The sequence below is a fragment of the Mangifera indica genome, chromosome 19 (genome assembly GCF_011075055.1).
Source record: "Mangifera indica cultivar Alphonso chromosome 19, CATAS_Mindica_2.1, whole genome shotgun sequence".
In the NCBI taxonomy this organism is placed as follows: Eukaryota; Viridiplantae; Streptophyta; class Magnoliopsida; order Sapindales; family Anacardiaceae; genus Mangifera; species Mangifera indica.
Window position 1 is genome coordinate 9,128,761 of NC_058155.1, and position 13,169 is coordinate 9,141,929.

The window sequence follows — 13,169 nt, forward strand, 5'->3', positions numbered from 1 at the left end:
AAATTACGTAGATAATTTTTGCACACAAGTAATAATATATTATTATATGATTATATATTATTTTATATTTAATTTTTAATTATTTAATTATATAATGATACATTATTATGTATATATATGATACTATTCTTACCAATTATTTTATAAAAACACCCTTTATCGGAAAACAACTCCATTTTCATCACACCTTAAAGTAATATTATCATGGAAGTTTAGATACCAAATTATATGACAAGAATGATTACTATTTTGATTGACCTAATTTATGAAGAATATTACTAATTACCATATATATTGAGGGTCCATTAGTTTAAATAGGTAATTTGGGAAATGAAGTGCAAAAAAGAGAAAAATTTCCCTTTTCACAAAACAATTAAAAGAAACAAATGAGGGGCAGAAACAGAGAGTAATAAATTAGAGGAGATAAGACATTAGCTGTTTTATAACTGAGGGGTGTTCAGAGCTTTAAAAGCTTGAGTTATAGGAAGAGCTCTTGTCATGGGATAGATGTGGTTTATTGCATTGCATGTAGCTGAGGGCTGTTGAGAGCCTTAAAATTTTGTAGTAAGTTTTTCTCAGAGTGACCCAATTGTGGAAGTTGGAGTTATTACTAGGGCAACGATACTATATCTGCTTTTAAGTATATAATTAAGTATGTAGATAATATATCATTTATGTATCTAATCGTAGATTCAAAATTGTGTTAAGAGATGGTATTGGCAATGAAGATCTTCAACTGTAAACACACTCTCAACAATTAATGAATCCTCCTACACATCTCCCTCTCTCTCTCTGCCTTTCCTCGGCTCTCACCGCCCCAATTAACTGCAATTTCATCATTCATAAAGTTCCATTGGCTACAAATTATTTTAATTAAAAACCCACATGTATAGATGAATCTTTGTGTGTGTATTTAATTTTGACCAAAACTCAGTCGGGTAAGGTTCACATCTAAGCCTTTAAGGTTGCAATCAAATTTATGAAATCGGCTGGCCAACTTGGAATGCAGGTTAGGCTTACGTTCTAATCCCTTAATTTAATGAATTTAATGTAGTTCTACCTTAAATCTAATTTTCCCTGTAAGATTCTTCCTTTACTGTTGTTATGCGTGCCACTTGCCCTATATAAACAACCACCAACGATCCACCATCTCCTCGCAGCCACAGTGACAGTAATAACTCTCATCTTCTTCATCACATCGAAATCAACAAATATGGTTTCTTTCTTTCAAGCAGCTATATTTCCAGATACCAGATCAAAAACCAACGCTGAGTTTGATCATCTGTCAAAGCGGAAGAGGGAAGACGTCTTCGACAGGGAAGAAAGTTTCAATAAGCGATCAAAGCCAACCTTCGATATGGATCTCCACCTCGAGACTCCATTGCCTTTGGAGTGGGAACGATGCTTGGATATTCAGGTATATTATATATAAACCTTCATTATGTACATCTGTATATTACTTACCATCATAAATTAATCATTTTGATCTGCGGATGCAGTCGGGTCGGATTCATTTTTATAATACGAGAACCCATAAGACGACATCTGGGGATCCGAGGAAGAGCCCTGAGGTGCCAAGTCCCGGCAGTGATATCATGAGCTTAGAGCTTGAGCTAAACCTACCTTGCAACCCCAACAACAAAGAGCCTTTGGGTGATGATCTTTCTATTTATATCAGCGGAGAAAAGAAGAAATCGCCGGGAGTCTTACCACGTTGTCCGTCGTGGTTGGCATTCGAAAGGGACGATGAACAAGAAATGGTGGCGACGGCATGCATGCGGTGCCACATGTTGGTGATGCTGTGCAAGTCGTCTCCTACATGCCCCAACTGCAAATTCATGCACCCGTCAGACCAAAGCTCGCCAAAGCTATTCAAGCATAAGCTTAACCTCTTGTGCTAGCTAGCCATAGCACAGTTTGTATGTTAATTTGGATGAAATGAAAAGCTAAAGTTTAATATTTTGCTTAGGAAGTTTGAATTTCATTAATCTTCAAAGAAAGTTAATAAGATTTCGAGCACCGAAGATGGGGCTCAACTGTTGAAATTAAACAGATTATATCTGATGGGGAAGTCATGCATCTTCATTTTTAGCTCCTCTTTTCAGGTACTGCTCTTCCTCTTCCTATTCCTCTTCCTCGCACCATTAAAACCACGTCTCTGAAACTGTGCTTTCTGAACGTTGCCATGAGAGCAATATGGTCTGATGACCATGAATTGAGGAAAGCCCATTACCCAAGCTCTGTCTGTCTAGAAGCTCCAACAAAACAACAACTTTCAATGTGTTCTCTGGGAGAAAATTTAAACATTATAAGCCAACTACTAAAAGACCTGCCTTTGTTAAAGATCATTAGAGCAGAACCATAAAACTGAAATTACTTTGTGTGTGTGTGTGTATATGATACTTCTGTATAGTACGTAATCTACAGTTCCGTAGAATTCTGACGTAAACTTTGTGAACAAAGGCTCAAGATTCTCGCGGTCCATGTTATTCAATTGCTGTTCCTCAATTCCTTTTGCCCGAATTAGAGATGCATATGCACTTTTCTGCAATTTGTAAATCAACATTTTTCTCATTGGCAAGAAATATGATGAAAATGATAAAAGAGTAACAAAAACAAAACTGGATATATGCTATACATAAGGACCAGTGGCCCTGCATGTGGTCATCACAAATCAAATTCAGAGGACTTATAAATTAGTAACTCTCACTTGTGTAAGAGAAATGTATAATATTGGATTGGTTTGCATTTGTTGAAGAATGATCTTACCAGAACCGAATTTAGTTTTGGATGACTCACTGAATCCTTTACTTCGTCACGTCTAAGTAGAAGTTCATGAACAAAACTGTCGAGTTGAATCGTCGGGTCAGATCTTAACTCAAAAAAAAAAAAAAAAAGCATACATGTAAATAACTCTAGATTGAAATCCACCCCCAATTTTCAAATTACCAGTGAATTGAGAGGCTTAATTCCGTATATCCCTTTAAATCATCAAGACCAGCCTGCTTATGCTTTAAAGCTTGAAAAAAAAAGGAGTCCATTTCTTATTTGTATTTCGGCCAAACAACTATTTCCCACCCAAGTTATGCTTTTCTGCAAATTCCCTCTGTTAACTTTGAAAAACTCATTTTCCTATTCATGGGCTGTTAAAAAAAAAACCAAATTGATGGATTCAATGGTAAAATCGTCATTTTACCTGTAATATTAAAAATAAATTTAATTTTAATTTATTTTTTACCCACAAACCCTAACAACTAACAATTTTTTCTCAACCCAAATTTTCAAAAACAACGTTCCCCCCTAGGGTTTCCAAACTTTCGGATTGAATTTTTTGACAAAAACTGACGATCTCCTGGCGATGTCTCCTCTTTTCGACCATGCAGTGTTTTTCCTTTCTAGGCATCGTCATCGATGAAGATGCGTTGTCTTCGTCGACGACGACCCCTTACAGAGTTAAAAGGGTACGACTGGAAGGAGGGGCCATCGGAGAGGGAGAGTAGGTGTTTGGAGATCGCCGGTCGTGGTTGAAAAAATTGGATCTAAAGGTTTGGAAACCCTAGGGGGGAAATGCAGTTTTTGAAAACTTAGGTTAGGGGAAACTTTAGTTTTTAAAGTTTAAGGGGGCAAAAAGAGATAAAATTTCAAGGGGTTAGGATTCCGTTAATTTTAACTGCTCATGGGTGGGTATTTGATATTATCGAAGTTAATGAGGAGAAACTTGAGAATGCAACATACCTTGGGTGGGAAATAGTCTTTTGGCCTTGTATTTCACAAAATTGTGTTATTAATTTGTTGACATATTGAAATAAATCAAAGCATAAGAAATATTTTCGTCACTTACTTCCTCCATGGATTTTATTTTCTTTTACGTTAATGAGAAACAACGTCGTGAACTTTTTAGATGCAGATTCAGAGCACTAACCTTTCGGGAGAAAAGTTCAAATCCCCTCATATCAAAAATGGAATTTCTGGCTGAACAGAGTTCTTTAGTTTGAGGACAAAGGGTAAAACCTTAAGCAAAAGAAGACAGTGAAAATATATATTAATACTTATTTACATGAATGAGAGGAAGAGATCTAAATTTTAAAACGTCTTTACCCCATCTAACTTTTCTTTTGAATCGTCTGCTTTTGAGTATATACGGGTGTTTGCCTGACAGTAAAAAGCTTAAGTTGGTCACATCATTATTCATTCACAAATACTGGATAAATTGCTGGGAATATAAAATGCAGTACCACGCATAGCTGGTAGGCTCCTTGAGTACTAGTGCCAGCATCTCTTAGAACTTCTAGTTTCATAATGAGTGCAAGATTGCCCTGCAAAACAAATTTGTCTATGTGGTAGGGGTAATTACACACACACACAATAAAAAGGGAACTATTTGTTTGCTAACGATTCTGATTTATTGATTGGGACCTTCGCTGGTCGAATGGCACCATTGTCAGGTTTTTGTTCAGATTCTGGAGCCTCAATGACTGACGACTTGCTTCCTCCAATGTCAAACTACCGACAACAGATCAGAATCAATAACCCACTTCAATTTACAGTTACATGATTCTGATTTATTGATTGGGACCTTCGCTGGTCGAATGGCACCATTGTCAAGTTTTTGTTCAGATTCCGGAGCCTCAATGACTGACGACTTGCCTCCCCCAATGTCAAACTACAGACAACAGATCAGAATCAATAACCACAGTTTACAGCTACATGATTATACCCACAGTTTACTGTCTCTTTACCTCAGAGCTTTCTTCGATCTTTTTGAACCTGTTAGCACAGTAAAATGTGACACACTCACCATTTGAAAGTCATCTATGTCTCCCTGTTAGAGTCAGACAATTAACAATATAATTTGCTTATCAGATAAAAGTTAAAACAGCAAGTCATATTTCGTCACGCTCTTTCACCATCATTGAGAAAATCATGAGATATGACTAACACCAACATATATCAGAATAATGCAGAGCTACATGGGCAGAAAATTGCATAAAGGTGCTAGCTCTTCATGATTCTAACTTCATATGAGTCAGAGCAGCCATCCAAGCTCTAGCAAGCCAGAAATTGTGGTGGATTTATGAATGAAATTGAACTGGAGGTTACTATCTTAGAAAAATCATGTGTAGGACAACAGCTTGCAATTGAGATGTTAGAGATTATACCCCGTTACTGGTCTCATTCTTGCACGTAACTGAAACTGAGTAACCGCGTGCTGTCAGCCTGGGTTCAAAGAAGTTCTCCGAATCATATATTTGCAACTGTTCAACCATTACGGAGTATGTGTGTTATGAAAACTGATATTCCACAAGACTCTACCAAGATCATTACTCGAATAACATAATCCAGAAAGAACATATCTATGAAAAAGTGAAACATAAAAATTCACCTCTTGAGGACAAATGATATCTGCGTTATAATTCGTGATCTCAGGGAGCAAATTTAGTAGGCGGTAAGCCCAGTTAATGGGCAATGCCTTACAGTTTTTGTACGTTGTACTCGAGTTGTTGCCCATGACAGGCAAACGAGAATGAATGTTATATGACAGCACGCTAAATGTTTCATGTGCATCATCGGAAATTTGAGCTCTCCGATTGATGTTCTGAGATGGCTCAAGGCTTTCTAAATGAATCATACTACGAGTTTTCTCAGTAGACGGATAATCTGACACCAAATTACAATATATTGACTCCTCATCAGTCGGAAGACCGGCCATTGCATAGATTTCCAGCTTCAGACGGAAATCCTTATCTTTTGCTGCTTCTCTGTACCTGCGCATCTCTGTAATGTTATATTTCTGAAAATTGATAAACAATTGTTAATTGCCAACTTGTTATTATCAAGAAATAATAGCCTTTTCTCATACAATAAATTTCTAGTGTGATCACAGCCAATAAATTCATTTTTATTCTTGTCAAATTAAAGAAACTGACAAATTTCAGAAACATTGATATTGAAGATGAAGAAAATGATGAGTAAAACAAAATTCAAGAAACAGAAAGTTGTAGCCTGCAACAAAATCAGTTCCTCATTTAGCTCAAACAAAGATATCAAACAGTGAGATATTACGCAGGTACATCTATAAGCAAATAAAACAGTGAGAAAGATATCAAAAGAAACGAACTCTTGAAACGGAGGTAATGTGCGTATCGGAATCTTCCACTAGCGGCGGAGGAAAAATTTCGTAGCCAACTGCTGGAGCAAGAAAACGAGTTAGAGTTTTGTTGACAACTGAGGGACAGAGAATCAAATGACGGAGATTCTTGGAAATGAAAGGTTATATAAGTAGTGAAGTTCGTTATCAAGTGGCACGGAGATCTTGTTAGTTAGATTACTGCCATTATGTGTGAAATTTTGTTCCAAAAATTAAATAGAAAAAGACAAATTTATGATTTATTAAAAATTGTTTTTTTTTTTTTTACCTCAAAAAGGTCATTTGGCATGAGCCATGACCAACTGTACGGATCATGTGCAAATAAACCTTCTTTGGTCCCACACAACCCTTCCATTTTCCCGCGCTTATTTTCAGTTCTTCAAAATTCAAATATCAGAAATGTAGAAGAGTCACGGAGGCAGAGATGGAGAAGAAAGACCAAAGTGTGAGATCTCAGGTTGCAATAAGGTGTGCCAAAGCCGCGATTCTGCTTTATGCGTTGGCCAATCGCCATTCGAAAGCTACAATCAACAACGAAGACGAGGAAAAGGAGATGCTGAAGAGAGAAATAGAAGATCTGAAGGTGGAAATGGCCAGGGAGCGAATGAAGACTAAGAAAATCAATCTTTGCAGCTTAGTTGAGGTGGCTCTTCAGGTATCGGTTGTGTTGTTTGTCTCTAGTTTCTTTTTAATGCTAGCATTCAAGCCGAACTGAACAAATTGTGAAGGTTAGAATGAGCTATTTACATCAATCTCATCCAACTCCGTAGCTCATTCTAGTACTAGAGAATTGTATTTGGTAGTGTTTCTTTTCTGAACACCATTAAATGCTTTCTCTTTCAAATTTCAGTAAGAATGATAAATGGTTCTTTTCTGCTCTCTCTATAAGACCTACATGATTGATTTTTCTAAACATGATTTCTTGTATAATTCCTCCCCTGGATTTTGGCACCCCAATCATAAATGAAGTTAGATTTTGGCACAACTATACATTCTAATCCCCTGAAAGACTCCAACAGGAAAAGGAACCAAGAAATAATGGAACTTTGAAATTGAATTACTGTCAGCTTCCATAAACTCAAGTATTGGAAACAAGAACAAACAAATTTTGGCCAGGAGTTTGTTTAAGCATCGGATTAAGCCTTAAATGATTCACTTAGTTCTCTAGCATCTATCATTTCTGGATTTTAAAAATAAATTACATCCCTAATTTGATGAGTTTTGAATTATAATGAGTAACTTTATGATGAGCAGGCAATATCGCTCAAACATGACAATATGGCAATAAACGTTAAAGGGAAGTCTTTGTGTGATTGACTGCACTGTAGTAAAGGTAAGGCATAGTGATGGCCAATGGATACAAGGTATTATGGTGGTATCACCTAAGGGTGAGAAAAAAATGGGAACCGGCCAATCAGTTTGGGCATGACACTATGCGCATTGTATTCAAGCCGATCGTTCGATTAAGTATAGGATTTAAGCTCAATGGTTATCGATTTGGGTTCGCATAATTTTATGGGCGCAAATAAATTTTAATCTTTTAAAAATGGCCAAAAGACATATTCTTACCTGAGGTTTATTGAAAACTCAAGCTGAAACTTAGTATTAAAAACTTTAACTCCTATTACTCATAAACGAAAAATTAATAGAATCAGTTAATTTTAATGGTAAAATTATTATATAATCATAATATATTAAAAATCATAAAATTTATCTTATTTTTTTTCTTAATTTAGAGACTAACAATTTTTTCAAGATTAAGCTTTCAAAAGTTATATTTTTCCTCTTAGGGTTTTATTTTTAACTCATTTTCTCCAGTGTCTGAAATCCAATTGTGACTTCTCTTTCTCTATCGTCGACGATCTTTGAAAACCCCTCTTCTCCTGTTTGATGACTTCCTCGAGATTGAAAAAGATGGATTTTCAGAGATCGTCAGTGATAAGAAAAAGAGATAACGGCTGAATTTTGGTCGTTGGAGAATATGAGTTGAAAATGAAACCCTAGGGGAAAAATCTAACTTTTAAAGTTTAATTCTGAGATAAAATGTTAGTTTTCTAAATCAAAGAGAAAAATAAGATAAAATTTTATTATTTTTAATATATTATGATTAAATGAAGATTTTACTCTTAGAATTAACTAATTCTGTTAATTTTAATAACACATGAGTGGAAACATGGTTTTCAATACTTAATAAGCATTAGTGTTCAACATACCTTGGGTTAGAATAAGTCTTTTGGCCTTTTAAAAGTTTTTGATAATTTCGGAAGAGTAATATTATATATATTTATCTCAAATACACAAATAGATATACATTTATATGTTTTATCACGTGATTGAATATTATTTCACCCTTAATTTAAAATCACTCAATCACATGATAATACATATTAAATATATATTTATTTATATATTTAAAATAAATACATATAATTTTATTATTTACTCAAATGGAGGCACAATCTCATTGAGCTCAATACCAATAAAGTCAAACGTAACCTAAATACTAAACTCAAGGATAAGCACATGGAACCTACTAACTTGTAAAACAATTAGAAAGATAATTAATAAGTGAAATTAAATTAGCTTTTTTATACTTTAATGCTTTGGCTAATCAATAGTTTCCATTCTAGTAATATTATAATATAATAACATATTGAGTGACGGTAATTTCCAAAAAATTGTGACGATTTTCGAAATTACTCAAAATATTGTGTTTCAACGAATTCTGGAAAAGATCAGTGAAATATTGAAAATAAACCAGTAAAAAAATAATAATAAAAGAAAATCCAGGAACGAAAAACCAGCTCGAGGTCTCTACTTTCTAGGTAGGGACTTCTACAATGTGAGGCGATGGTAGCGAGGCAACGGCAAGGGCAAATCCGCCATTTTAATTCTGTAATACTCCATCTTCACCTCTAAACCTCTCATAAACCAATTCAATACCTCTAAACCTCTCATAAACCAATTCAATACAACACTCCTAAAGCACCCAGAATGCCAGGATTTGACCTCTGGTTCAATAATTCCCTTACCAATGACCAATTTCAAACCCCATTTCACATCAATTCCGGCTCAGATTCGAGTTCCTTTACGACCGGCGGCTTATTTCTCGAACCCACAGATTCTTCTTCGTTTCTTCGTTTCGTCCCATCAAAAACTTCTTCAATTGGCTTTTCTTCCTCTTGTAAACACGTGGTTTCTGGGATTCCGAGGCATGAAGCTTGTGTTGCATCCATGAACAGTGGCTTTTTTTTGTCAGTTAGCTTGAGAAGTGATGGGCTCGTTCCGGAACCCAAGGGGTGCTTTGTTCACAGTGAAGATAAAGGTCCTGAGGAAGCGGCGAAGATTGAAGCGAACAATGTTGTGATTGAAGCCAATGAAAAGAACAGGAAGGTCAGGGTACGTGGACGACCTGCTATGAACGCCACTAAGCATTTGTGGTCTGGAGCTATTGCTGCTATGGTTTCAAGGTTTGTGTGGGACAAAATCTGAAATTCTTTGTGATTTATTGTTACTGAACTTGAAGCTAAAATTCAAGTACCTTAATAATTGCTTAAAAATTAAAGAATTTCAAGGCTTAATTAGATTTTGTTTTTGGGTCTTATACTGGTTGCTAATTAGCTAATTTGTGTATGATTGATTATTGGGTTTCAGAACTTTTGTTGCGCCACTTGAGAGACTAAAGCTGGAATATATAGTTCGTGGTGAACAGAGACATCTTTTTGAGCTCATCAAGTCAATTGCAGTTACTCAAGGAATGAGAGGTTTTTGGAAGGGAAATTTTGTTAATATCCTTCGCACAGCTCCATTTAAAGCCGTAAATTTCACTGCTTATGATACCTACCGGAAGCAGTTGCTTAGATTTTCTGGGAATGAGGAAGCTACAAATTTTGAGAGGTTCATTGCTGGTGCTGCCGCTGGCATTACTGCTACTGTACTCTGCTTACCTCTTGATACGGTATGTGGGAGTCTCAGATTTTGTTCAATATTATTGTTTGATTACGTTACCTTAATTGCCTGCATTTGAGCTTCATGACTTGTCTTAATGGTTAGTGGTGTTGAAGTGTAACTTGTGGCTCAATGTTGTTTTCTTGCTTAAGAGTGAGTTTTCTTTGGGATTTAGACTTCAGGCAGCTGTATATGTTGATAATTATATGACTCATCTGTTTTACTCTGTAAAAACTGTAATTTGATTGTCATATGTTCCAGATACGGACAAAGATAGTGGCACCGGGTGGGGAAGCTTTGGGTGGTGTGATTGGTGCTTTTCGCCATATGATACAAACTGAGGGGATTTTTTCCCTTTATAAGGGCTTAGTACCCTCTATTGCAAGCATGGCGCCTTCAGGTGCTGTTTTCTATGGTGTGTATGATATATTGAAATCTGCTTATCTGCATTCACCAGAAGGCAGGAAAAGGATTCAGAAATTGAATGAGCAGGAGCAGGAACTGACGGCTTTTGATCAGCTGGAGCTGGGACCTATCAGGACATTACTATATGGGGCTATAGCTGGTGCTTGTGCTGAAGCTGCTACATATCCCTTTGAAGTTGTAAGGAGACAGCTTCAGATGCAAGTTCAATCAACCAAACTGAGTGCGATGGCAACCTTTATCAAGATAGTTCAGCAAGGAGGAGTTCAAGCTCTCTATGCAGGACTTATTCCCAGCTTACTGCAGGTATAGCGATAAGGTTTAAACACAGCAAACTCATCATGATTGTTTGTCGCACTTTACACCAACTATGTGTGCCATTGTTGTAGAAATGTGGTGTTGGAGTATTAAAATGAAAACTTATGTAGCTAAAATCGATTTTCACCTTTGAAGTCTTTGATGAATTGGTGCCACCAGCTCCTGGGTTAAAATTTTTTATATGTAACTTCTTATGCCTTATCCATTAACATGACAAAAATCATGTTATTATCATTGACTTAAAAATAACAAAAATTGTTGACCAAGTCTCAAATTACTCTTTAAAATCAGGTTTGCAATTGCTTTGAGATGCTCCAAATGGATGATCGGGCAAACTGAAAATTTCTTACTTGTTCAATTCTGAAAGCATAGTGGTTTATCTCACAGAGTTTTCTATTTTAGATGTGAATTATACATGCATTTGATTAACTAGATTTATGAATGGAAAAAATATCTTGTAGCTATAGCAGGCTTTGCTTCGTTAGGCAATTCTTCAATGTGTCTTACTGCTTTTGCAATCTGATTGAATTCTACTGTTTTAGCATGTTATCTTTCACATATCATTATAGATATTGAGGTTTTTTTTCTTTTAATGTGTTGTTTAATGGTAATTAACCAAGATAGCTGTTATGTTCATTCAAATATTCATATAATCAAATATATTTTGCATCTGCAGGTGCTTCCTTCTGCTTCAATAAGTTACTTTGTCTATGAGTGTATGAAGATAGTTCTCAAAGTGGAATGAACAGAAACAATGGGTCCTCCAGAGAAACAACTGGTAGGAGTTTATGTAAAATCACACAATTTATAGATTCAAAGTAGTATGAATTAGTCTATCAGCCATTTACATTTAGCAGTTAATATTGGCATTAGTATACCAAAATATTTTTAATTTGCCATTTACATTTAGTGGTTTCTATTAGTATCACTAATAGATTTTTTTGCCACAAAACTAAGAAATGAAGTTCTTTAACAATTTAACTGCCACTTTCCTAATTCATCTTCTCATGTTTGATCCTTCAGTCATTGACTGAATATGATTTTCATACTTTAGAAAACTGATGTTGGTTATGACATGATATCTTTTAATCTTCGAAGCTGATCATGCTTGGTGGAGCATGGCGATGTTGTCTAAGATGTAAACAGTTGCAATTGCACTATGAACTAGTTTGTCCTCTTTTTTTTTTTTTTTTAAAGTTTTTATTTTCTATAACTTGAACATCTTTCGCTTGGAGGCAGTTTTGGGAATTTATGCTGATATGCTGAAGTTTACAGGATGTTTATAATAACTCCTGCATCCAATTCTTATCAGAAGTTGTGCAGCTGAAAATTTTTGGATTCTTGAGGGATATAAATTGACCCTGATGAATTACAGAAGAGTTACTTCATATGTCGTTTGTACTTCTGTATTTTAACATGGCTTTGAATCAAACTATCAGATCACATCCTTTTCTATCAAACTCGATTGGTGCTTTTCTCTCTAAGCTCTCGCTCATGAATCAATGGTTCAGGGGATTGCGAGCAATACTGTTCAGGCAGACCCCAAGCTGGCGAACCCATCTGTTCAACATATACTTAACATAAAGAGCACCAAACGTGTTTGAACATTAAAGTGAATGATCCTTCCATTGCTGGAACTCATGTTGGCCTATTACCGGGTTTTGACGGACCCCATTTCCCGGCACATGGCCGTCCAGGTGTTTTTGTAGAAGATCAGAAAAGGTTAGTATCATTTCTTCCAGTCACCCGTAACGCCCGGATTTCACTGGACTTATATATAGTAGCAGCTTGAAGCTTTCACGCTCCCCACTCCATGGAGGCAGCTCATGCACCGAAAGTAAAAGTGCTAGTTAAGGTATATTGAATTTTAAAAAGGGGCTGTGATCTAGACCATTTGGAAATTAACGATCGCGCATAGAAACGTGGGCAAGTCTGGATTCAAAAAGTGGGCCGGATCCAGGAATAGGTCGGCCTTTGGGAACCTTTCATTTTCAACTAATGCATTATAGAAGAAGAGAGTTTTTTAGTTAGACTAATAAGAGCTTGGTTCAACAAATAGGGTGGTTGGAGTTTGATTTTCATTTCGGTTCAAACGAACTTAGCATTAGTTTAGTTTAGATAAACTTTAGTTTAAATAAACTTAAGTTCAAGTCCCGGTATAAAAGTTTTATATTATCGAGTTTAAATTTGAATTGAAAAAGTGTTAATTCGATAAACTTACAAGTTATAAAAATTTCAATTCAAATACATTAAAATGTCATTAGTTTAACTAATACGTATTAAAATGATATCGTTCTAATATATTTTAACTTAATTATAATGGTAAATTAAG

General features: G+C 35.6%; 4 protein-coding genes across 6 annotated transcripts; 3 read left to right on the forward strand and 1 right to left on the reverse strand.

The window, feature by feature from the left end:
• The first annotated feature begins 1,087 nt into the window (after positions 1-1,087).
• LOC123203022 lies at positions 1,088-1,959 on the forward strand. Its single transcript, XM_044619179.1, has 2 exons — positions 1,088-1,417; positions 1,500-1,959. Exons 1-2 carry the CDS (start codon positions 1,214-1,216, stop codon positions 1,899-1,901), a joined length of 606 nt encoding a protein of 201 aa, XP_044475114.1. The 5' UTR covers positions 1,088-1,213; the 3' UTR covers positions 1,902-1,959.
• A 2,225-nt stretch (positions 1,960-4,184) lies between these two features.
• LOC123202903 (carbon catabolite repressor protein 4 homolog 1-like) lies at positions 4,185-5,773 on the reverse strand. Its single transcript, XM_044619054.1, has 6 exons — positions 5,384-5,773; positions 5,160-5,255; positions 4,799-4,822; positions 4,577-4,663; positions 4,417-4,503; positions 4,185-4,316 (listed from the first exon to the last, which is right to left on the reverse strand). Exons 1-6 carry the CDS (start codon positions 5,771-5,773, stop codon positions 4,185-4,187), a joined length of 816 nt encoding a protein of 271 aa, XP_044474989.1.
• Positions 5,774-6,532: 759 nt separating this feature from the next.
• On the forward strand, positions 6,533-7,022 carry LOC123203766. Its single transcript, XM_044620235.1, has one exon. The coding sequence runs from the start codon at positions 6,573-6,575 to the stop codon at positions 6,861-6,863; it is 291 nt and encodes a 96-aa protein (XP_044476170.1). The 5' UTR covers positions 6,533-6,572; the 3' UTR covers positions 6,864-7,022.
• A 2,016-nt stretch (positions 7,023-9,038) lies between these two features.
• On the forward strand, positions 9,039-12,321 carry LOC123203639 (probable mitochondrial adenine nucleotide transporter BTL2). Of its 3 annotated transcripts, none has more exons than XM_044620082.1 (5): positions 9,039-9,618; positions 9,803-10,106; positions 10,358-10,825; positions 11,514-11,615; positions 12,077-12,321. In XM_044620082.1, the coding sequence occupies exons 1-4, from the start codon at positions 9,143-9,145 to the stop codon at positions 11,580-11,582; spliced, it is 1,317 nt and encodes a 438-aa protein (XP_044476017.1). In that variant the 5' UTR covers positions 9,039-9,142; the 3' UTR covers positions 11,583-11,615; positions 12,077-12,321. The 3 variants fall into 3 exon arrangements, with proteins under 3 accessions (XP_044476017.1, XP_044476015.1, XP_044476014.1); XM_044620080.1 differs by having other exon boundaries at positions 12,113-12,321; XM_044620079.1 differs by lacking the exon at positions 12,077-12,321 and having other exon boundaries at positions 11,514-11,824.
• The last annotated feature ends 848 nt before the right edge of the window (positions 12,322-13,169 follow it).

What these genes read in the sequence shown, in the direction of transcription:
- LOC123203022 (XM_044619179.1), top strand. Translation starts at nt 1,214, where the DNA reads ATGGTTTCTTTCTTTCAAGCAGCTATATTTCCAGATACCAGATCAAAA. An exon ending in AACGATGCTTGGATATTCAG is followed by an intron (nt 1,418 to 1,499) that starts GTATATTATATA and finishes CTGCGGATGCAG; the next exon opens with TCGGGTCGGATTCATTTTTA.
- LOC123202903 (XM_044619054.1), bottom strand. Translation starts at nt 5,773, where the DNA reads ATGCGCAGGTACAGAGAAGCAGCAAAAGATAAGGATTTCCGTCTGAAG. An exon ending in AGAATGAGACCAGTAACGGG is followed by an intron (nt 4,823 to 5,159) that starts GTATAATCTCTA and finishes TGACTCTAACAG; the next exon opens with GGAGACATAGATGACTTTCA. An exon ending in GTGCCATTCGACCAGCGAAG is followed by an intron (nt 4,504 to 4,576) that starts GTCCCAATCAAT and finishes TGTTGTCGGTAG; the next exon opens with TTTGACATTGGAGGAAGCAA.
- LOC123203766 (XM_044620235.1), top strand. Translation starts at nt 6,573, where the DNA reads ATGGAGAAGAAAGACCAAAGTGTGAGATCTCAGGTTGCAATAAGGTGT.
- LOC123203639 (XM_044620082.1), top strand. Translation starts at nt 9,143, where the DNA reads ATGCCAGGATTTGACCTCTGGTTCAATAATTCCCTTACCAATGACCAA. An exon ending in ATTGCTGCTATGGTTTCAAG is followed by an intron (nt 9,619 to 9,802) that starts GTTTGTGTGGGA and finishes ATTGGGTTTCAG; the next exon opens with AACTTTTGTTGCGCCACTTG. An exon ending in TCTGCTTACCTCTTGATACG is followed by an intron (nt 10,107 to 10,357) that starts GTATGTGGGAGT and finishes CATATGTTCCAG; the next exon opens with ATACGGACAAAGATAGTGGC.